At 38.9% G+C, this 26047-nt stretch overlaps 1 protein-coding gene across 8 annotated transcripts in view; it reads right to left on the reverse strand.

Moving 5' to 3' along the window:
- Window positions 1-4981: 4981 nt before the first annotated feature.
- rbfox1 (RNA binding fox-1 homolog 1) overlaps window positions 4982-26047 on the reverse strand; it is a 216779-nt gene continuing 195713 nt past the window's right edge. For 7 of the 8 annotated variants that reach the window (XM_043235256.1, XM_043235260.1, XM_043235261.1 and 4 more), the window contains 5 exons: window positions 23955-24087; window positions 22391-22430; window positions 17745-17809; window positions 8122-8197; window positions 4982-7026 (listed from right to left, as the gene is read on the reverse strand). In XM_043235256.1, the coding sequence (XP_043091191.1) occupies window positions 6904-7026; window positions 8122-8197; window positions 17745-17809; window positions 22391-22430; window positions 23955-24087 (437 nt within the window). In that variant the 3' untranslated portion in view covers window positions 4982-6903. Of the gene's footprint in view, window positions 7027-8121; window positions 8198-10754; window positions 10808-17744; window positions 17810-22390; window positions 22431-23954; window positions 24088-26047 lie in introns of all 8 variants that reach the window. The other variant, XM_043235258.1, reaches the window with a different exon arrangement.

Raw genomic sequence — 26047 nt, forward strand, 5'->3', positions numbered from 1 at the left:
AGTCTTCATAGATATAGATATATAAAGTAGATAGTTAAATATAATAGATAATAAATTGGTAATGTTTACATTTTTACTTGTTCATCAAGGATGCAGCTTTGAAAAACATCAGAGGAAATATTTCACAATATTACAATTGTGCATTTTATTATTACTATTATTACTGAATTGTTGCACAGCAAGCATAACAAACGTCATTTAAAAACATTAAAAGACGTCTTACTGACCTCAGAATTCTGAAAGGTAAAATTAAAGTGATAGGGATTTTCCTGCATAGACATTTTATTTGATCACGGCTAGAACACTGTATAAACCAATCAGAACGCAGAACTAAGATTATCCTTTTTAGGAGTGCTTTCGAATGCCAAAAGAGAGCTAAAAGATACAGTGTGCCTCAGCACTTGCTCTGTCTGTTTGATGTCTTCACACAGAGTGATGCACATTAATGTTTGCATACATCACACTCACATCAGCTCTTTCTGCACAGTGGTGATGTCATCTGCGGCACCTCAGGAATGCTGACAAACTCGACACATTACCTCCCGTGAACCGCGAGCCCCGGTAAAACTGAATTTAGCAGGCGCGATCAAATCTGCGGCCTTTTGAAATTGAAAGCGGCGGGTCGCACCACGGCGTTGGTGAATTCCACGGGGGCTCCAGTCGAATGAAAACAAGACCCAGGCATCTCAACATAGCTCTCATTTGCATTACGGGTCTGATGAGTCATTTGGAGACTCCGGAAAAAAGACAGGGCTGCGGGAGGAAGATGAGGAGGAGGAAGGTGAAGAGCTTCCCTCAGCGGCGTGCAGACGTAGCGCTGGCAGCGACACGAGGGCTCCCCTGGAGCAGTGTTTAGAGGCCTGGTGCCTAATCTCTGATGAAATGTCTATTATCAGAGACTCTGCGGGAGAAAGTGGAGCAGAACAGATATGATGGAGAGGCGATTAGCTTCTGCCCTGCTGCCTCCTGCTTCCCTCTAGCTCACTCAGTCATTCATTCATAATGTGCACCTCCTGTATCAGCCCGTGTCACGAGCGCCCAGAAAGTTTGCATGAAATCCAGCCGACTGGTGACAATTTAAGTGTGAGGGCCTGATAAAGCTCACGCAGGCAAGAGGCTGCTAGGTGCAGTGCACAAATCTTAGATATGACAGAAACTCGTGCGGGTCCCGGTCGTGACGAATGGCTTCGGAGACGCAGGGTAAACTGCAATGGGATGACAGTTTTTGTAATTACGAGAGTCGTGACGTATGGCCTTTTCCTCCAGGAGCCCAGTCCTGCTGTCTGTCTAATGAACATATATAGCTACATTTATAAATCTGGGACTGTATGATGTTGAAAAACAGGGCCGGGGGCCTCTAGGGGGCCTCAAGAAGACTTAAGACCAATTCACATCAAGAACAATAACTATGGACGATGGACGATAACATTTTGTTCTTTGTAAGCATGCACTACTTTAAATGCTCGAGGGAATTGAAATTGTGTGGATTGTGATTGGCTGGCCATGTTTTTCTTGTGTAATTCCAGTGATTCCAATGATATTGTTTTGCTTTGTGTTGTTATCATTATGCTCCATTTATTTTTATATATATATATATATATATATATATATATATATATATATATATAATCAATCATCCATGGACTGAATTGAAATAAAATCAGGCTAAGCAAGCTTTAGAATCAGGCTAAGCAAGCTTTAGAAGCTTTAGAATAAGTTGATTTAGTTCATCCTTAGACTTTGGATTTATTTGAATTTCTAAAATGTCTAATTTCTGTAAATTTAGAAGTCTATAACATACTCAAAAATCTATAACATACTTCGGTTAAAATTTCTCAACGGTAGTGTAAAAACAAACACCTTCTTTAACCTGTCAAAATAAGCTGTTTTTATCAAGCCATTCTAGTCCATGTTGCTTTAAATGCTAATGAGCTCTGCTGACCCCGCCCCTCTCTTCCATAGCGCGATGAGCAGACTTTAAACCAGTAGTGATGGGAGGTTCAGTTCATTTTACCAACTCAGTCCTTTGAGTCTCATTCAGCAAAATTAACAAATCTTTTTGAGTCATTTCATTAATTTTAGAGAAATATAATTAAAGCGATTTGATTACTCTTTCTAACAGTTCTACAATGCACATGCACAAACAATACAAAACTATAATGCTATAAGAAGCAGAAAAGATTAATCGTTTACCTGGGTCTTCAGTCTATGATTAGCCCACCTCACCTCTTATCTGACAAGTCTTCGGGTTTGAGCTGTTCGTTCATCACGTGAAAGCCTCATACATTTACCAATGCAGTCTGAACTGGAAAGAGAATTGATTAGTTCATCTCTCGAGTCTTCGTGTTTGAGTAGTTTGTTCATCAAGTGACAGCCCCATAATCTTTAACCAATGCAGTATAAGCCAAAAAGAGAATTGATTAACTTAGTTCCTCTCTTGAGTCTTCGGGTTTTTGAGTCGTCTGTTTATCACGTGACATGACAGCACTAGAAAGGGAAATTATCCATTTACAACCTTCTTACAAATGGTGAATTATTATTAATATTATTATTACTCGTACAGGTATGGGTGTTTTTGTCTCAAATTCATACATGTGTGAATTTCTGCCATGATGGTTCTTTTCCATAACACTGAATCGAGTTGGTTATTATTATTAAGTCTCTTTCTGGCACAGACTGTAAGGTTAAGTTTAGAGGGCTGTCATGTGATGAACAAACAACTCGAAAAACCTGAAGACTCGAGAGATGAACTAATCAATTCTCTTTCCGGCTCAGACTGCTTTGTTTATAGGACTGCCATGTGATGAACGAGTGACTCAAACTCACAGACTCGAAACAGGTGAACTAATTCCAGTATAGAACCTATTAGATGTTGCTCGTGAGCGAATGAAAGACTCACTTCCTAAGACGATTCATTCTTCCAGAGTCACATTGATTGTTTCATTCAGAAGGAACAAATCGTTCCAGAACGACACATCTCTGCTTACTAGCACATTATCAGGAAAGGTGACTTGGAACGTATCGTAAAAACCCTTATACTCACTTCTACTGTAGATAAAGCTGGATCATGAATAAATCACGTGAACATAGACGCATTTATGTATATCTGAGATCTGCGCATTCCCTTCAGAACAAAAGTAACGGTAATCCAACAACTAAACAGGGCGGGTCTGAGGTAAGCCGGTCTTGTCAATCAACTATCGTGGGAGGGGTCTACTTCATTCTGACAGGTAGCTCAAAACAGCCTGATTTGAGAAACAGGATTTTAAAACAGGGATTAAAAAACAAAACAGGTTGAATTTTCTTCATTATAAGATTGATTTGTACACACACTTCCAAAATACTTATGTTCAAACTATTTGAGTGAATTTTGCATCCGATGACATCTTTAAAAGCAACCCTACTGAAACAGTATAAACCAGTCAAAGGTGGTTTTCTGCTTTCAGATGCTCGTTTGTTGACTGATTATATAGCAGCTGGGCTGAAAGGCCATAGACGATAACAATAATGATATAGTTCAAAAAATCAATCTTTTTTTTTTTTATCTGATGAAAGATAAAAACATTGACAGCCAATCTGAATCTATCCTGCTTTCATGAGCTTGAGCTTTTAAAGACATAATTGCAGCACGTGCTTACAATAAATTTGCTTTGGTAAAGATGATAATTTTGCTGTCGTCTTTCTTGTCGTAAACAGGCCTCTTAAGAATAGGGTGGACGACCAGTTTAAACCAGCTTTTATTAGTGGTGAATCCATATCTGGTGAACTTTCTCCATTGAATCAATACATCTGAATTTTCATGAACAATCCCACTTTCAATCAACAATTGTGATTTGCAGCGTTATGAGAGAGCAACGGTTGACCGATCGTGAGAAAGCCAGTGTCCACTCCCAATCTGCATGATAATCAATCCAGTCGTATTCAGCCAATCAAACTGAGCAAAGAGACCCAAATTACTTCATTTAATACGTGATTTAATTCCGAAACATAAATCATCGCATTACTGACAGGTCTCATAGAGCCGTTGGGAAGAGGGACCGAGCAGCGAGAGAGAGAGAGAGACTGAATTAAAACCACCAGACCTCCTTTACCTCTCCCTGTGGACTCAGCAACATAATCTGAAGAGAATGTACATTTTTCATAATAGAATTAATAACCAATTTTAAATTATGTCCCCGACTTGTGACCCAAGATACGTTAATTATTGATCACCCATTTCTGTGAAGAGGTGTTGTAATTACCTAGCATAATGTGACTCCTTCATCACATTTAAACATTTATATTGCTTATCTTTCCAAGGAACCCCTGGCTAAGTTTTTCCAATTACACTGATCAAATCAAGAATGGGGGGTAATTCTTCTTTTCTTCAATTAGAACTATCTGTACTATACATAATTTATGAAATTCCGTCATACCTTAGCGAAATGAGCGAAAGATAATGAATATCTGCTACTTACAGTTACGCGGGGGTTCAGACAGTTTCAGGTTTGATGACGAGAGGGTCCCATCATTCTCCAAAGTAATGTTCTTCATAGCACGTTTGGAATATTGTCATTTGTAGGACCGTTATGCAAATGAGCCAAATCTACCGCTATTTGCGATTGTGCTCCACTTTCTCGCTTCAAACCCCCGACCCTAGAACAAGCCCGTATTGCGGCTTCCTTTTTGGAAATATCTGCGGACCGGAGATGTTTCATAACCCTGAAAGTGTGTGTGGGATAACCTAATCAGACCGCCGGAATCCGATCTCGCTCCTTCATCCTAAACACAGAGTCTTCTTAAAGGCGTGCGGATGACCACCTCAGACCTGGCAGCATCAATTCCACTTAACCTCCTCGGAGATGATCATTTCCTCTTCGCCTTGAGCTTTTCAATGCAATTTTAGTCAATGAAATCAGATCAGAGCGCAAACGCACTCCATCATCTGAATATGAGATCCGGCAGCCGGCGTGGAGCAAAGAAATTCCGAGACAAATTCCCGTTATCTTGAGAAACTTTATTGATGGTTATTGTTATGCAGATCATAGTGCATGCACATACAATGACAAGGAGAAAGCCTGTCCACAACACGTACTTAAAGCAGAAAGAGCAGAATCACAGCAGTGGGTAAGATATTTTTGCCAAGTTGTGTGATGTGACGCACACAGTACACAAGAGGATATTTGCAGCCGGATAAACTGGAGCTGCTCTTTTGTTTGTATTTTTATGCAATTGAAACTTTTATAAATACAAAATAAAGAAAAATGAGATATGTGACAAACACCTCTAATTAGGTATACTTGTAAACAACATGAAGGGAAGTCTTCGCGTATGCACAGCCAAGCTGCGACTCTTCAAGAACACCTCGACAGCTTGTTTGTGTAGCACTTGTAAATGACATAGTTATCATTATTCCTATTTACATATAGATATCTTTTTCACAAGTCATATATTTCTCAGTTTCTCGATAATCAAACAGTTTCAAAGTGTAAAGGCTGTGTTCTAGAAAATAATAGTACAAAGGATGTCACATTAAAAATGATATCAAAACGAAACACTCGAAAGAAAGAAGCAGAGAACCAAAAGAAAACAGACAAAACGAAACGTCCCACAAGTGAGAAGAAGTAGTAGTAGTAGTGATGAAAAAATTGCAGGTTGTGTGTGTGCAAAATTGTACAGTTGACAAAAATACTATGATTATATCTACATAATGATTGCATTACTTGTAAAGTGTTGATATAAATCTGTGTATGATTCCATAAAAAATGAGACACCTTTCTCTAACAGTTGGTCTACCACACTAAATCTAAAACATTATACAGTTGTGTTTTTCGTATAAGAGAACATTTTCACTGCACAGATCAAATTTAATACACTGTTAGTTTATTTTTTCCCCACTCTCGTCTTGTACAAATAATCAGAGTTTCTTAACTTCTGAGAGAAAAAAAAAACCCAAATAAACCAAAACAAAAAAGAAAAAAAAGAAAAAGAAAAACAAAAAATATAACCGGCGCTACTGTCGCCGTTTTTTTTTTTTTTTTTTTCGTGTTTCGTCTCTCCCGTGTTATAAAAGTCAGCATTTATATCAATCGACGTACTGGAAGTACTGTAATATAAAAAGAACATCTCGTGGTAGGCCTAAACTAGCGAGGGTCTGACTTAAGGACTAGATAATAGTTAAACAGTAAAATACTGTCATGGTGAATTTTTGGGGAGTTTCTACGAGCTGCTATGTATAGTCGGAATATACACATTGAACACCCCAGGAACATAACCTTTGGCTTTGAGTAATGACTGATATAAGACAGCTTAAATAATCGATACCTCAGTGGTCTCTTTGACCGGCTCTGTGTCTTCGCTGCACTCGGGGGACAGCCCCCGGTCTCTCGCCCACCACGCCTGTATCTACTCCTACCCACAACCCCCTGCGTACTCTTCCTCTTTCGGCACAGAACCCAGAAACAAAAGAAACCAAAAGAAAGACGAAAGGCGATGTCAAACGGAAGCAGAAACCACTGGACGACTCTAGTCACTTACACTCTTACAAAATATGATAACCCCGAAGTGACTTGAATATTTATCATACATAACTCATTTACATGATAAAGCCCTAACAATTTGTATCTTATTATTTTTTTTTCATCTTTTTAAAATCTAGCAGCTCTCTAGATCACCACAGAAACCTCTACAGCCAACAATCTATGTAATCTTTAGAAATTAAAAACCCACAATATTAAAATACACAGCACAAAATATCTGAGGTATAAGATGAAAAATATCCGTTTTTGTCTTCTCTCTCTTAAGAGATGCTAAAATGATGCACTACTGCATGTATTGCAATACCCAGGCCTCTGAATTACTCCTCCGTTACCCCCACAGGAAGATTCTCAATAGGTTTTGAAAGGTTTTTTTTTTTTTTTTTTTTTAGTATGGCGCGAAACGACTGTATCCACCTCGGTATATACTAGCCTGCAAAGAAGAAAGAACGAGACCCACATCATCGGCGTGGCTTCTGGTCTTGGCATCAGTCAAGGGAGCGAAAGCATTCTGGAAGAGAAGCCACGGGTTTGGACACGTTTAATTGACACAGTTCAGAGGAGACCTCGGCTAGCATTCAGGCTATTTGCCGTACATACCCCCCGGACGAAACCAATCACGTTCCATCATGCAGCAAGCACACCAACACACCTCATGCCAGAAGAGATGTATTTAGCTACTTAAAAACGTAAACGGGATGAAAGGAATACATGAGTTAAGGGCAAATAAAAAAAGCAATGAATGCATACGCTGCAAAAAACATTTTCTTAACATATTTTCATCTTGTCTTCCAATATCTTGAAGTGAAAAATTATTACAATTCAGGTGCATAAAAAAAAAGTCTCTGCGACTTGCTCGGCGAATGAATAATTGCAGATTGTTACTGAAACGACTATTTCGCCAGCGAAATTACGCATAGCAACGCTAAAAGCTACGGGTTGTTCTTAAAACAAGAAACTTTCAAATTGACAATAAAAAACAAAAACAAGTCTCATTGACCTGCAAAAATGTTTTAAGCATTTTACTGGAAAACGAGACCATGTCGACAGATTAAGAAATTGATCTTTGCAGTGTGCGTTTTGTACCCAAGAGCAGTCCGTGTACAAACAAGTCGCAGCGCGTGCCTGGAGACTCTTGTCGGTCTTCCTCACACTCTTTCATCGTACCGTCTCTCCTCTGCTCCCTCCCTCTTTTAGCTGTTGCTACAGCACCACTTAGGTGATGGATTTAATTATCAAAATGACTAATTATTCCATTAAGGGGAGCGCTCGGCTAGGTGATATTCACAAAATTAGAAATATAATAACTAACATGCACTACACTGCCAAGAAATTAAGACATTTATCACGTTTACTGGGAGGATTAATGTGGCATTTCAGCTGCCGTTAGCACAAGAGACAAATTCAATTAAGTTTAAGTGAGGAGATGTCAGCAGTGCTAAAATCCATGCAGGAGGAAAAGGTGGGAAGAAAAGGGAAAAGAATGAGCGTACATGACAAGCGTGCACTGAGAAAAGAGCAGGGAAGGGATAAATAAAGGGGTAATGAGGAAAGAAGATAAAAGAAAAAGGAACGGAGGCAGGTAGAGATGAAAATTCAAGCTCACCATGGCACCAACGCTGTATGTGGCTGCTGGAGCAAGTGCGTGGTTGTAGGGGTCGGCAGCATAAACTCGTCCGTAACTGTAGAAACACGGAGAGATGGTCAGATCACGCTGCCAAGTTGAAATCGCTTCTTTTCTATGCAAACACAAATGTCATAGAGTCATATACCACACCACGAACTGAAGCAACTACGTATGGCGATGATTTCAGAGTGTTTGGAAAAATGACAATCAAGTCAGAGAGGAGAAGATCACATGGCTCTCGCAGTCATGCTGCACAGGTCAAAGAGGAAGACATCACTGTTTGAAAGTTGAAGGGCCACTTGTGCAAGATCTCACTAGACGCTCGGTTTACTCGTATTTTAGGCGTTTACGGGATGCCAGCGCTTACGGCAATATCAGTTTGTACGTACAAACTTTGCAAATCGGTACCAAGAGGAATTCGCTTGCTTTTTCTAGTTCAATACGCTTGCACAAACAACCCTTCAATTTTTTAGTAGTTTAATTTAGGCATATTGATCAAAAAGGCAAAAAAAATACATCACAAGAAAAAAAAAAAAAATCTAACAGACCAGCGATCAATGCTTTACAGTACTTGCACCAAATAACCGAAACAAAAGATCTGTTTATTATTCCCATCCGGGGCTGATTTGATGCAAATGCTGCAGGACGTTTAGTGTAAATGTGAGCTTATTTTACATATATATATATATTTTTTTATTATCTGGAGATATACCCTGTTCTCCCTCAAAATTTGAGCAGGGGTTAAGATCGCTGTGTTTGAAAACAACCCGGAATATCGATTCCTCAGAGCATTGTTATGCATGCTTGGTGTTTCTGGACCAGATAAAGAGCCAATCAGAGGGCAGGGAAATGAGGCAATTTACATATTCTTCCACTCCTGGCGATTAAGAAGTTAATCCACTGCAAATTAGTATAGACATTGTTATTCACTACACAGTGGCTCTGTCTTCATATTTCAATGCGCGGCCAAGTATTTTGTTTGACCTGCGTTATCTGTGTTTACAGGGGTTAGTTTTAATGAGTATGCAGTGCAGTGATCAAACCAGGGCTGCCTCCGCTCCTCTGGAGCTAAGATTGAAAAGGTGACCCTCAGGATATAGCACCTGGTGAATTATTCCTAAAGTATTAAGCAAGGGAAAAAACGCTGATTGGATGAGTCACCCGAAATGCAAGAACTGGGGGTTTTAATTGCCGTTTGAAGGACAACGAAAAAGTGTTTTTGTCTGTTTTTCTAGCAGCACATGCAGGAAATGCACGGCAGATTTAAGCTTAAACTTGTCCTTGTGGCTAACGGTTTGTTTCTTGCTATGATCCGTTATACTAGGCTCCTCCTGCCGCCCATCGAGACAGGTTGAAGTCGAAAAAAAAAAGGCTGATTTATGAGACTGGTAAGCTCTATGTTTGTTAATGAACACCAGTGACTCTAACATACAGCTAAATTAGATCTGGGCCCTGAGATACAGGTTAATAAATCTCGGATGGCTGGGATATATCTGCATTATTGACTAGATGCTCATTATTTTGGAAAATGTGTGCTCCAGCAGCGCCATTCCTCTAAATGTATTGACTTTTCCCACCAGGAGACCGAACGGACAGCTCATTTCTATGATTTCTTTAAACAATGCCGGGCTGTGCTTTAGGGGCTCTGTATGCGGACCTTCTCCGCTTTTCTTACTTACTGATTACGTCGGTTTGCGAACAGGATGCGCGCGGCCTTTGGGGTTTTCAGCAATTATTGAACCGGGACAATTAGTCCATAATTTGCAAGTTTTCAGACTCCAAATTACACATTCCAATTGTGTTTTACAGAAAACAGCTGATGTCTTCAAGAAAGTGCCTTCTGCTAAATTACAGCCTTGTTAGCATATTCATTTTCCCTGGTCGAGGGGTGGGGGGGAAAGAAAAAAAAGGTCTGTCACAAAATCGATGCACGGATGGACAGGTCCATTTTCCTTTTGGTATATCACGACTCAAACTAGTAACAATCACACTTGTGTCATTCCCAAGATCTAGCCACCTACAGCCAATGTGCAAGACACCATACACTACATGAGCAACCTTGATACGACAATGACAACAGCACCACACGCCTGTAAAACAATGACACAAACAAACCAACCAAAAAAAGGCCCTCTCGCACACACGCACACACACACACAGATCTAACGGAAAGGGAGGGCGATGGTGGAGAACTCAAAGGAACCATGGAACACAAGGAAGATTGAGACAGAAAAAAAAGGAAAATCACAGATTCCAAGCTCGTGACAAGCGTGTTCATTTCACTCTTCAAGGAACACATGCCTCTTCCAAGCAGTGCCATGGGAGAGAGAAACAGAAGATGAGAACTATGAGTGCGATGCCTTCCAGCTATCCTCATGCAGTACTCCAAAACTACTCCACTCGTCCAAAAAAGAGCATTCAAGAGAAACGTAGTAAGAAAAAACGTAACATCTACTAATCAAACGGGAGGGGGGGCAGAAATAAGGAGACAGCCGGGCAATAGAAGCACTCACTGTCAGGGTGCATAAAAAAGGGGGTATATGCTCGCTCCCTCGTGGGTGCATCGAGAAAGTGAGGGTGATTTGGTATTCATTTATATTTATTTATTTTACCTGAGGAGGTGTTACAAGAAATTTCATCTGCTGCAACGAAGACGAAATGATTTCTGCAAGAGAAGATAAAATTTACAATACCGCCTGCTGACTGGCTGGATGGACGAGAGGCGGGGGGGGGGAAGATGGGAGGGAGGGGTAGAGGAGGGGTGTTAGGAAATGGAAAGGGGGAGGGAGAGGGATGGTGGCATAAATGGGTTTTAGTTCACAAGCAAAAAGAACCAGAGCTCTCAGTGGGCGGCCCGCACCGGTATCCACATGGAAGAACAGGGAAGAGGCATGCTGGGGGGATTGGAGATGCAAATGCGGGAATAAAGAAGAGGGGTAAAAAAAGACATATACAGTATATCAGAGATGAGACTAAATCATAACCTCGGACTGGGGCCGATTCAATAGAAACCGCAGCTGTGCGCGAGACGCTTTGATTTAGCCACTCTAAACGTCCTCTCCTCTGTAAACCCCCTCCCTCCATCACTATTGTTCTGTAAAAGTCAAGGAATTGCATTCACAGCATTACTGAATAGCTCTGGGATGGCCTTGAACGGTCACATAAAAGCCAGCCGCTGAGCCCGTTAGAAACACCTGAGACTGCGACCATTATACACGGATGATATTGGAAATCAAACAGATAATATTATACATCAAAGCGCTTATGTCATACACCATAAACTTTTCTTTGGAGAGAGACGAGAAGAGAGAGAAAAGCAAAACTCCCACTGTATTATGGATAGATTTATTTGAGATGTCAAAATAGCAAGGTTCACTCAGTCATTTTTTACCCTCATTAAAAATGTTTTACATGTAAAGGAAAGGGTAGCACATTTTGAAAAAGTCAAGGGGTCGGTAATTTTGTTTTCACACTTGTTAGGCCAAAACACATTAAATTGTTCAAAGTGACCGTAAAGACATTTATCACGCTGCAAAATGTTTCTATTTCAAATAAATGCCGTTCTTTTGAACTTTCTATCAAAGGATCCTGTAGAAAGTGCAGTGGATTCAAAATTAAACTGTTTTTAACATAGACAATATAATAAAAATAAAAAACATGTCTATATTAAAATACAAAATTATTATTAAACTATAAAATATTTCACTATATTATGGTTTTAACTGTATTTTTGATTAAATGAATGCAGCGCTGGTGAGGATAAGAGGCTTCTTTAAAAAAAAAAGGCTGGAATACATCACAGACAGCATAATCTTTTCAAATCTGAATAGATTTTTAAAACACTAGGCATCACAGACTTCCTGACTTTGTAAATAGTGACAAGGGAAAACTGCCCAAATGAAAACAATGTGCTTTAAAATCGGCTGAAGATATTCTCAGACTGGAGGGAATCAGAATCCGAAGTAAAAAAAAAAAGTCTGTGACCATCATACCCTATGCAATTTTCTATGAAATCTGTCAACTCAAATCTGTAGAGTGGCTCCGACTTTCAGCAACTAGCGTTGACTTCTCCAGAGTGCAAATCAGCAGAAAACCTGGGCAAAAATAATGTAGTGTATTCCAGGTTCTGGCTGACAATAAAATCAAAAGTGGTTGTATTAACTTTTTTAATGCATGCTCCTGGTCATATTCTCAACGAGTCCATGTTGTTACGAATAAATATTGTTTGTTTTTCATCGTTTTTAATATGAATGTAAGCTTTCCATTACAGCCTACGATGGCAATTTATGCCGAATATTACCAGCAAATGACATATCGACTGCTCATTTCATTTTAAAATAATGTTGTCATCATTACCGTGAATAGTGACTATAAGCTTTTGAGCGATACTGCATCTGCCCCAACAGGTGTCAGTAAATTCAATATGCAACAACAAGAAAAACTACCCAAATATTACTGAGTGTACCTTGAATTTTGAACTGTGAACATATTTTACATTTATTTAACAGCAGAAACATCGCACGTTGCAAGGACTAGAGTATAATCCTCAGCCCTGTTGTAAACGACGAATAAAAATACTTAAATTACATGAAAAAAAAAAATATGGTTATTACAATGCAAACAGGATGTGGGTAAATGGTGCATTCTGGGTAAACAAACAACTAGAATGAGCCGTATCATTGGTTGCACTGCACAGGCTTCATGAGTCACTGCACAGGTGTGACAAATGATGTGTCATGGCTTGATCTCACGTCTAATTAGAGACATTGGCCGCCATATTGCCAGGCCCCTTTTTAATTGCCGCTTGGAGCTATATTTAATAACTAAATGAATCATTCATTCCCGCTAAGCATTCGGATTGAATCGGCCCTCTTAATCATGTTAGGGGGCTTGTTTTGAATACAATGTTCTATTCGGCATGACAGTATTGACCGTCCCAATGCGCACACACAGTTACACTCACACATACACTCTAGGGAGTAAAGCTCAATGCAGACATGCATTTGAACGCATGCATTAAATGGTGCACTATCTATAACTCATAGTGCCTTACAAAATTAGATATGTACTGGCTTCAGATATGACCATTCATACACATTACAGACTAAACATGCACTTCACGAAGACGCTAAAGTCACAAGCAGTAGTATTCTGGACTACATGACACATATTGTTAAATAAAGAATATTTCAACTGCCATTCTGTATTTAATTCTGGATGAGTTGATATTCAACACTAAACTGTTTCTTCTCTTCGTAATAGCAGTCGGTGGTCACAGGCACTTCCAAGCAAAATGCCGAGCACAACTGGTCAACACGTTCAGGGGTGTAAATCACTTATTGTGGGAAATGCTTACTTAACTAAATATTTACATTGCTACCTTAAGAACATTTCTAATTAATTAATTTTTAGTCAAGTATCAAGTACATCAGAAGTCATCATGATGTGAATCTATTCTAATTTAAAAATATATATATACATTACCGTTCAAAAATATGGGGTCAGTGAGCGTATGCGTATGCAGAACACTTTAAACACTGTGAAATATTATTACACTAAATTTTGTGAACAATTTAAAATAACATTTTCTTTATCCTAATATGCTGATTTTGTGATTAAAAAACATTTCTTAATATAATCAATTATTTCTTTCTTTTCTTTCTTTATTTTTTTGTGGAAACGGTAATTTTTTTTTAGCAAGTTTCTCAGAAGAAGGATAAGCTCATAATAACATCTTTTATTTGAAAAAGAAACACTTGATAACATTCTAAATGTCTTCATCATTTTTGATTAATTTAATGTGACCTTGCTATAATAAATGCATTCAAGTTTTTTTTTTTTTAAATGGATGTCTAAATATTTTGTCTTCCTGAACTAACAAATCAAACTATGTACCTTTCAATGTTTTAAATAAAATGTAATTTGCTCACATAACTGTATCATCATGTATCGATCCTTAGAAAGGGTTTAAAAAATGATCTTTGAAGGCTTTTCAATTGCTCTGTAACTATTGTCGACAACAGACACTCGAGGTTCTACGTAACTACATTCAAGTATCAGCGCTAAGCAAAAAAAATGTCATTTTACTTAGAAATACTTTCCTCGAAGCATGTTTTTAGCTTGATGCATTGATTTTTTTAAATCGATCCCGTGTACCGTCCGTCAAGTATAATTTTTTACACCCGTGAGCATGCCTGGTGTGTGTTAGCGGCATCATTCGCTAATAAACTAAATAAACTACCTTTCACACAAGAGTTTAAAGAGTTGCTCTAGCTTCCTGCACAGCTGCTCCCCCGGCCCTGAGGGTTTCAACTGGGTCCAGGGAGCGCCAGAAACACGCACGACGGGCCACTTCAACCTTTCCTGAACAAGCGTCGCAGGGACAGAGGTCAGCCGACGCTAGCATGGTGAGTTGTAGGAAGCGAGGCTACCGTGTACTCCTGACCCACGTTGCCCCCGGCCCGCAGCTGTTCAGATGGGACCGGCTGAGCCTTGAGCTCTAAAAAGGCGACTGGAGAGAAAGAAGCAGCCCTGACCCCGGACTCCGCCTCCCAGCAGCACCTCCAGATCCGAGGCTGACCCTGGCCATCTCTGACAGAGCGTCAGCGAAGCTCCAACAAAGAGCAGCAACCAGACGTGATGGCTAACGGCTAACGAGACCGGCGTCGGGACGGCAAGGTGTCAAGAGTGCGCCACTCTGTTAAGATAAAGCTTTGGGGTATTGATATCCGCCACCGTGGAAGGCGAGAGATCAACTGCAGTCAAAACGCTCGCAGGATTAGCGGAGATCAGAGATGATATCTTTCACACGAGGTGATAACATCTAACAGCTCTGAGAGGTTATTTTAATGGAGGCAGACTGAACGATTAAACTCCAACTGTCTAAAAACGTTACTCATTGAGACATGAATAATTTATTTTTATGAGGGAAGGGAGATTATAAGTCATTTACATTGCAAATGAATAATTCAATCGTTTTAAATCCGAAAAATGTAAAAAATGTATGACTTCCCAATAACAATCATTTATAATCTCTATTATGAAAGACTAGTCTCATGCAAACTAATTTAGCTGGAATTTGTATCGGGGACCTAATTTGTATGACGGGCTGCGGTTTCAATTTCCCAAAGCTGCTATTATTCTCAAAATGTGTCTAAAGGTAAACAAAATAATTCAAATGTTATTGAGAGGCCTCTTCATTTGCATAATCAATCAAGCAGGTTTCTGCAGAGAGCTAAACAACATTAAGGAAACTTTCTGAATTTAATCAGTTCGAGCATTAGCATTAGCTCTGCCCACTGGCAAAGCAATGACTATGTCTACTAGTATAACTACATTTTTAATACAAACTGAACCACAGGCAATTTCGGGGGTTCATGGAACATAATGAAAGAGAGACTAAGATCTGTATTAAAGACAAAACAGTTAAAGCAATAGCTGAAACACATCATTCACGTCTGTAGCACAAGCGGAGCGGGACGAGTTATGTGCAGATGTCTGAGGGTTGGGGATTTTTCAAATCTGTAAGTATGAGCAATAGAAATACTGATGCTTAGCCTAGTCAGCACCACAAATAACCTCTGATGTTTATGCTGGTTACACTTTATTTTAAGGTGTCTTTGTTGCATTGTCATTATTTATGTACATTAAGCACTGAGCAATAATAATTAACTACATGCACTTGCTATATGGTTAAGATTAGGGTTACTTACATGCAATTAAGCATCATATATTGTAATTATAATAGTAAGTGTATGTAGCGTGTAACAAGGGCACTTTAAGATTAAATGTTACCCAACACTTCATTTATTCATTTATTTACTGTGCAATAAATGGAACACAATCCGTGATAAATAAAAACAAAAAAAGATGTAGATATGGTCAGAAACATTTTAAAGCAGTAGAGCTATTTTAAATATATGCTTAATTATTATTAATAAATGTAAGCATGAACTCTAAACTACTTTGAAATGCTCTTGAATTGTTTGGGGTCAGTATTTAAGTATTTTAATTTGTAATTAATACTTTCAGTCAGCAAGGTTGCGTTAAATCGAGAGTATTTAATGAAGTTCAAAATAAATGTTGTTCTTTTGAACTTTCTATTCATCAAAGATTAAAAAAAGTGTGCATTGCAGTTTATTATTAAGATCAAAAACTATTTTCAGCATTGATAATAATAAAAATTTTAAAATGCAGTAAGTATAAGTGACCATATAACACTTCTTTAAAAAATACACCGACCCCAACCTTTCCTGTTTTTATTCAACATGAATTCTATTCCATTTATGTATTACTTAAGTAAATAAATGGTTAAATAAAATAGTTTAATGTTTAAATTGGACTAGTGCATAAGATCATTACATGATTGCCTAGGCCGGGAGTAATCGAACCAACAGAAAATCAGATTACCGCTATACCATAAAAGATTTCTCATAACAAGAAGCCACAGAAAAGCAAAAAGGGCCCTTGGAATCAATACCGTGGTTTCTTAGGACGCTCTGACTTTAATCTCTGAGGACAGTCTACTGTATTTATCCAGAGAAGTCCCTGCGTGTGAGGAGGACACATGTGGTTATTGAACCGATCGCGAAACCACACTGATCTTAAGCCTGGCAGCAATTACAAACACTACGACATGCAGCTCACGGCCGGCAGACATCAGAAAGTGCGCTCGGGTGCGTTTGGTCCCCATCCGCAGCTAATGATCTGCCTTTACCGCGGACACCGGGATCTACGCACGCACAAACGCTCCCGTGATGATTACATAAACATGATGTAATGATGATGAGCACCACTCACAACCGGTCGGATGAGATTCACAGAACACAACTTATCAAGAGGCATGCAGGGACACCGTTGACAGATTATGACAGCACTGCTAAGATGACATGATAATCAAGTGTTGCTTCATCTAGTTATGGCTGCACAATATCAGTTGTTACATGTCGGATGACAGCATTACGATCATTATTTGGCATTAACAGTCATGAGCAGATATGCTTTCGTGTCATGCGAATGTTTTACAATCACATCAAGGCTCCGAATTTGCTTTATTCTTGATTGCGTGCCATCTGCAATAAGCTTACACTCACAATTGACAAGAGAGAGAAAGAGAGAGAGAGAGAGAGAGAGAGAGAGAGAAAAGAAAAGAAAAAAAAGAAATCAAAATCAGCCAAGACGACTTCCTCCGGTCGCCCTGCCAAATGGGCTTTTGTCTCATCTCTGAGGAACTGTCAGGTCTATCCCACTTCATTCTGCAGTTACAGTTGCTCCGCCATGGATGCGTTTCACCATTACATTTGCAGTGACATCTCATTTGATTTAATTTGCCAATTACTGCACTGGGCACCGTGATATTCCCCATCACCACTGGCAAGGGGAATTAGGCTAATAAATCAGGCTGGCCTTTTTTTTTTTTTTTTTCTTTTGCGTGCGCCTGCCTCTGCTCGTGTCGAAGGGAGAGAGTTTGACCTCAGAGGAGTAAAGGGTGAGAGAGAACGAGGCCGCCTCGGCGGGGGAGGTGGGTGGAAGTTAAGGGCCCCGCCGGAGGGCCTGGTAAGGTGGTGTTGTCAGTGGTGTGCAGGCAGCGGTGTGTGTCTTACCTGTCACTGTAGGCAGCGGCGGTAGCAGTAGCAGGCTGAGTGTATCGGTAGGCAGCGTAACCACCCTAGAAACACAACACACACTCGCTCACATGGGCACGTCGACAACAGCTGTTTGGACTTTTTATAAAATGTGTTTGCGAGAAATAAAAGGGTGAGGGATGGGGATGGATGGAGGGTGGGGTGGGGTTGACGTTATGTGCTGTGACAGAGATTGTACAACTAAATCTCATGGAGATGAAGAGGCACGGAGTGCTTTTGGAGAGAGCGGCACGCGAAAATGTCGCATTCATTCACTCGGAGTTCACGGCATCGGCGCTCGTGATCCGCCGCATGCTCCGAAAGAGGGGACGCACATGTCATAATCATAGCTATTAAATATGCATAATCTAATTACAAAGCAGCAGCCTTATGTTGGTGACTCAACCTACTTTCTTATTCCTCTCATGCATACATCTGAGGATTAATTATGTAGCGCTGTCATACTACACTACTTTTTTTTTTTGCCAAAGACGAAGAAAGGAATAATTTCAACATGTGGAACGGTAACATCAGATGTTCAGTAAGGCAAAAAGGCCAAACAAACAAGTGCAGTCAAAAGCGCATATGCCTGATGATTTGAGCAGCGTTTTTCTTCTTCTTGAAATACTCCCACATGGCCATTACTGCACTCTGGACTTTAGTTTTAGTTTTGTATTATATAACAATTAGTTCCTTTTCTCTAATTTAGTGTTTCCCGACCATTATTGTCTTATCTACCCCCACAGCCCCATCATACCCCTTTATAATTGCTAATTCAAAAATGTGCATCTGTCTGGATGCGCAGGCTGTTATCAACACAAATGATCATATTGCACTATAAAAACGGTTTTATCATTAACAATGTTTTAACAATATTTATCTAAATGACTTGATACCCATATCTTTAACGTTAACGTAATTTCTGTTATTTTACTTTGATTTTATTCCACACTTGATTGAGTTTCAATAATAATTAAATTAAAAAATTTAAGTTTCACACCTGCATATTTACGCAAATAAAATAAATGTAAAAAGTATACATATATATATATATATATATATATATATATATATATATATATATATATATATATATATATATATATATATATATACATACATACTGTATATATACATATTGTATTCTAAAAAATATATTATAGTTAAAAAGATTTTAAAAAAAGAAAGAATAGCCCTGGAACCAGAGCAAAATCCCCCTTATTGTGCTGTTACCCTAAATATTGAGCAAAAGTGAACATAAAATAATATTTCCTAATATTTTTTTGTACTGTTGCACTGTTGATCAATTTCTTTTTTGAGGAGGCACAGCTTCCTTTACCATTCCTATTAGCAGTCCACAGAAAACACTAACTGATAAGTCCATCTGTACACCTCTGCTCTTTCTCGGTTTCTCCAGGGCTTACTGGTCTCCTGACCTTGCTGTTCTCCACACCAGGCCTTCAGGCTGTAGTAATTACCACCCTCCCTCTCCCTGCACTCACACATACATAACAGCAGCTCCTTCTCTCAACTTTTTCATGTTCTTCACCCTCCCACTTCCTCCGTCCTCTAACTCCTTCCATAATGACTCACCGGGTAATTCGGCACTCCCACTGCGTGGCCGGCCCCTTAACAAACCATTTCATTTACCCGCGCAACACCCAGCCTGACACACGGCCGTGATACATCTGGGCTGTATTTAAAGCCGGCGTGATGAGCTGCAGAGCGGGACGGCTGAACGAGGGCCCCTTAGTCACCGGTGCTGTCATCTCTGACAGACGGGGGCCGCGGGCATCTACATGTCTCTGAAGCTCCATTAGGCTTGGTCAACTAACCTCAGGGAAACTGACAGGGTGTGCAGGTGCGGTGAGAGCAGTGGTCAGGACTTTAATGCTGAGATGCGCATCTGGAGAGCGGCCACAATTTATCATTATGACTCACAAAGGGAGAGAGGAATAGATAGGGCTCCACTGACTCCTGACTGCTTGTATCTGTCTGGAGTGCATGTGGACATGCTGAGTTTATCATGGTTATTGATGCGCATGGTGAGCTTCTCATACTTTTACTTGAGTGTGTTTGCCTGCCGCAACCGCTTGATGGCCTGAGCTACTTGAAAAGATTCCACAGGGGGGATATAATATAGAATAATACAGCTATTCAAGTGTTTTATGCACATATAACATTATGCAACAATAATTCCAGTCCCTGGTAATAGTCAAACAGCACTTAGACTACTCAGTGTTTATATCATACTATGCATTAATGGTGGAGATTACTCATTGACTCTAATTGCAGGTTGCATCGACATACCAGTAGGTGGCAACAAGTGACTGTCTTAATCTGTGATTCATTGAATCACTGAAGCATTTAATTATTCACTCAACCGATTTGTTTCAAACAATGACTCAACAACAGTTCGTTCAAAACTGTTTGCACTGGCAGAGCAAAAGAAAAAACATTTAAAAGCAGTAGTATATGCTTTCAAATGATAACAGTTTTATCATTAGATTCAAATAATAAATGTAATTTTGTCACTCTTCAATGTGGCGTGACAAATTGCTATTGCTGCTTCACATATTATATTCACATATTATAAAATCTATAATATTTTTACTTAACCTGTTACTGATGCCTTATATAATTGAATGTATGTTTGAAGAAAAAGGCAACAACTTTCAGTTGCACTTTAATCTGTTACCCATATTTCTTATTACAGTCTGTTTCTTTAGAAGCAAACAGACTCATGACGGCGAAAGAAAATAATAACATCATTAGAAAAAGCAGAGGCTTTATAATGATTGAACTTGTGTTCTTAGATCAAAACGATCAGGTCATATCGGAGGGTTTCCGATCATTACTGATGTTGCAAATGGACTTGTTTGTTACAGTGTGGCTTTGGGCATTTCTGGATCTTCTAGAAATGAAAAGTCAGCCACATGAGGGAAATGTGAAGCATTTTATATTACAGATTAAATTGAGAGATATTACACACGCTGTGTCGTTTATATTTGGTAGATCTTCTTGCCTTATTGCACCACTGCATGTGGTATATATCCAGTTTTTCTTTGTTTAACTTGCTCATTTTAAGGCTGCCTATTCCATGCTAGCATAGCTTCATTTTCCAGACCTCCGCCAACGTTCAGTACATTTAGCAGAGCAATCAGCAAATTAAGATTGGTAATAAACAAATACAGTTCTTGGATAGTTTCTAATGAATATTAGATGATCTTATCGCAGCAGAACGATCAATCCCAGCCACTGTGGCACTGCGCTAATGACAGGGGAACAGAGGAAGCGTTACAGCAGCCTTCCCGCCATTTCCACGCACATTTGTACCCTGTACAATTTGTTTCGTCCCAGAGGAGGGCGAATTGGGGGAGATACATCAGGCTGTGTCAGGCTCAATGAGACATGGCCTTGAGGGGAAGCTTTCTGTCCCTGCTAGTTACTCCACCTAAGCTCCAACTAATCTCAAAATTTGATAAACTCGCAGATGAATGTGTTAAAGATATTCAGAATTTCAACATTATTCATATTTTACATGCTACCCGACCCTGCATTGCTATTATGCTATTGATAACAACACTATTTTTAGGTGCCTTACTGCACGTTTCGCCATAGTTTAAAAAAGAAATGTCCACTGAGTGGCGCTAAAAGACAGATTCAATATGTAAACCCTGGCACATTTTTATTACGTTGATATAGGTCCAATTTAAATATCTAGGGACTGTAACTAAAAGTTAATGCCCAAGCATACTGGAAATATGCCCTACACCAAATCCAACCCTGAACCCACCTGATAGTGTTAACAAATACAAAAGTGATATAAAAATCCATTTGTTGATGCAGTCATTCCATTTCAATTTCCTTTCACACAGATTTCGAACTGTCTTGTCGAACTGTAGTTACACAGGATTCTAACTATAGCTCCTCATTTCTCCAGTACATCTCTGCACTCCGTGATCTACTGAACAAACCTACCGTCTATGAAAACCCAAAGATACGAAGCTGGATAGGTGTGATGCTAACGTTCAAAAGCACTAGTTTTAAAATATCCCAGCATATTAATATTGTTGATAGTCAATTAATTGTACGAAAATGATGCTGTATTAATTGAAACTCTGTAAATTTGTGTGAAAAGGAATAAAAGGTCTCTTGAGTTTTACTGGCTATAGTGTTCATTTCTTTTGGAAACTGCAGTGATAATTATTGGTACGTATTTCTCGCATTTCTAAAAAGTGCACAAAGTATGTTACGTGCCAGGTAGAGAAAAAAGGACATTCTGTGTAGATCTACTGTAGGTACTTAAGAGTTTTCATATTTTTCAATCCCAGCATGCCCTGCTCTACTGCTCAATTTCAGGTCACAATACTGACAATAAACTCAACAATGTCTATTCTTCTGTCACTGATACTCGTGTGCTGCGGCTGGCTGAGGGAGAATGTTCTTTACGCCTGTGTGAAAGTCTCTCGATGCAATTAATAAAGGTGGAATTCAAAAAATTGCTAACAATAGAAAAAACAATGAATCAGCTGGTGGGTTTATAGTCAGAGGGAGGAATGGAGCGGGGGAGGGAGGGAGGGGGTATGTACATGAACATTCAAGGACGGCATGCGAATACTTACATAAATATCTGCACCATAAAATCCGTCCTGGTAAACAACACTGGAAAGATGCAAACACACGCACACACACAGACAAACACCAAACAAAACACATCAATATTAGTGCATGTTCCCATGCAAGCAATACCAACCCCATCTCTAGCCAGGGTTAGTGGAACAGAATAAGAAATACACACACACTGAATAAGAGTGACAAAGGGTCTCTACAAGCACTTTTGAAGTAAGGCTTTGTATGGGAGCCACAGAGAGCTGAAATTTCATTTAGTCATCAGCAAATTGTAAAAATGAAAAAAAAATTTTAGTAAATTGAGGGAAAAAACTTTTATTATTATTATTATTAATAATAATAATCAATCAAATTGCTTTAAAATTCTTTTAAAGTATCACAGTTCTGAAAATAAGGCTCAAATTATTAACACATTTTATTCATGCTTTTGTTTTGTGAATAATTTATGGAAGCCCATTTCTGCCTCTGAAAAAGAAATAAAAAATAGTTTTGTTTTTTTTTTAGAATTGTAAAATACGAACTCAGAATTGTGAAAGATAAATTCTCAATTGCAAGCTATGAAGTCAGAATTGCGAGATATAAACTGCAGATATAAACTCGCAATTGTGAGAAATTCTGACTTCATTACTCGCAATTGCGTGTTTATATCCCGCAGTTCTTTTTTTCACATAATTGCGACTTTATATCTAGCAAATTTTAAGAAAAAAAAGGCATTGTGCAATTAAAAGTCACAACCTTTTTTTTATTCAGTGGCGGAAACAAGCTTCTGTAATATTTTCAGTCTCGGGTGTGCTATATAACATAAGATTAAAGTTAAAATCATTTTATCGCTCATTGGCATTTAAAATGTAACAGGGTGACAATGATATTTTCTGAGCCACATTCAAAGCTGTGAAATGCTGATACGTCTTTTACATCCAATAAAATGCAATATATTTTGTTCAGTTTTATGACTTGACAAATCTTGACGAGTCTAAACACTACAAGCACTGATATTTCTTTCAGATTTATTTTTATCGCACAGTTTAAGTGGCATGTTTATTTAGTTCTGATTATTTGTGTTAAATTAATTTTTTGCTATGAATCGTCTAACCCCCCCCCCATTTATCAACTGACACAAGACAGCAGGCTGCGTAAACTGCTGTAGTCTGTGGCCCCTGACACCTCAAAACTCCACAGAACCCCTTCAATATTAACGGCTTGCAGTTACATACGTGAAATCAGAACCAAATAATCGGAAACATCATTTGACTGCTCAGAGATCACAAATCCTTCTGCATTCAGTAGTTTGAGAGGATTTACATAATGTTACATTACAAAAAAGGAACGCTTAAGGCCATGACAGAACAGCATGACAGTTGACTGTCATCGTTACTTGCAGGATGCACGGGCTACATGCTGCACTGCTCGTGTGTGTGTGTGTGTGTGTGCTGAGGTAGAGATGCATGCATGTTACAGCAGCCCAGCGACGAGGGGGAGTGGTTGTCAGAAGAGAGGACTAAGGTGAACTTGTGTGTGTGTGTGTGTGTGTGTGTGTGTGTGTGTGTAGTTACGTACCCCCCATAGGCTGGGATGTGTGGGGGAGGCGCAGCTGCCCGGAACGTATTGTAGACGGTGCGCCCTCTTCCTCTTAAGTGTGCCCCTCTGTACGCGGCCGCCGCCGTGGCTGCTGGGTATGGGAAGCCTGGCACTGTGAGGAAAACATACAGTATACACATGTTAAACAGGTTTGGAGCTGTGTAGTTACAATTAATGGTTAAAAATTGGGTTACACTCTATTTTTACGGCGTCCTTGTTACAGTGTAATTGTACATTTGAATAATTAAGTAATGTTAATTATTAACAACATTCCGTAGTGTTCGTTGCATGTATGCATAACATACTGTTGTTAATACAGTAAGTACGTGCATCTTGAGTTACAAGGTCAATGTAAAATTCATACTAAAAATCGGGCTGAACTTTATTCTAAGGTGTCCTTGTTACAGTGTAATTATGCATTTAAGTACTGAGTAATATCAATTAACTGCATTACTATCTGGTTAGGGTTAGAGTTATATGCATGTAATTATGCATAACCTATTGTTATTATGATAGTAAGGACACGCAACGGGCAACAAGGACACCTTAAAATAAAGTGTTACCAAAAATAGTTGTACTGTACTTGAGACAAAGCTAAAAATAAAACAAATATTAGATGGAAAAACATAAACTTGTGAATTAAAAATATATGAAGGCAAAATAGAATTACTTAAAAAAGCACAAAATTGACTACGAATAATATTTATGGAAATAATAAATGATTAATAAATAGTATACATCACTGGGTAACTGCCATTATGTAAATTTAAAAGCAGGCCTTTCATGCTGTTTTGAAACAAAGGGTTTGATGTACTGTGACATCACCATCATGAGCACATTAACATGCCGCCCACATATATACATTAACGCCTATTCAGTATTCAGCAACTTGGCCTCCCCTGATGCATGACAGTGTATACTTTTGTATGCTCAGTATGCTTATGATTAGCCAATCATAAAGATTCCGTTTACACACAGTTGCCTTAAAGCTACAGTATAAAAAAAAACCACTAAGAGGCAAAAATGACCAAGCAAAACTAAACTAAAAATGTTTGTTTCTGTGGAAAAAATAAATCGCTGAATATGACCCCTTTAAACTCCATTACTGCAAAACAACCCACCTCGGGGTGATTACACGGCTACTTTTGAAATAAGCAACTAAATGGTCAAAGCATCAATTTGAGGTGAAACTGTTTTAATGAGAGAACAAAGACACAACAGGGACAGTCGAATACGCAGTTATATAATGTAGTATTTGACTGCGGAATGCCACGACTGACCAATCAGAATCAAGTATTCCAGAGCGCCGTGCAATAAACTGCGAAATGAACTATAATTCCACAAGTCTCGACTAATCTGAGCTGTGAGGAATGGTGCCCTACCTCCATCTACACCTGCAATTAGCCCCAAACTCTAACAATGAGTAATAACCAAACTACGGGAGGCATACAGACCTCTGAGGCTGCGTGAAAACAGAAAGCTTTGTATTGTTGTTAAATGATCATTAAGTTTAATAGGGCGTCGGTGGTGAAAATGACTTTTAAGAGGCTTAATTTGAAATGGTTGAGAGGAAGAAAGAGAGAGGGGGTTTGTAAAAGCTGCTCCATTCTTTAACATTACAGGTTTTCAAAAGGAGATCATATAAATGTCTAATAGGAGCACTGAATCTTTCATTTGGCTGATAAAAAATTAAGATTTAAGGAAGGGGTTTGCGTGATGTAGAAAGGTGAAAAGGATTGTTCCATTTGACTCTTTGTCACCTTGGATATGTCTCGCTTTCACGCGGTGCACCACAGCTGTCTTACTAAAGAAAAGAGTGAAATACAGCTAAATGAACGCTGAAATTTACCTACCAATTGTATTTATAAAGGAAGACATTACCTTCCCATATCTGAAATGTTTTTATCTATAATTCACTAGTATCAGAATCATATAAGTGCTGTGAAATGATTAACTGCGATTAATCACATTCAAAATAAGTTTTTGTTTATACAATACATGTATGTGAACTGTGAACGGTGCATCCCTAATATATATATTAGGGATGCACCAAAATTTTGGCCACCGAAATT

This window comes from Puntigrus tetrazona, chromosome 3 (assembly GCF_018831695.1).
Source record: "Puntigrus tetrazona isolate hp1 chromosome 3, ASM1883169v1, whole genome shotgun sequence".
NCBI lineage: Eukaryota > Metazoa > Chordata > Actinopteri > Cypriniformes > Cyprinidae > Puntigrus > Puntigrus tetrazona.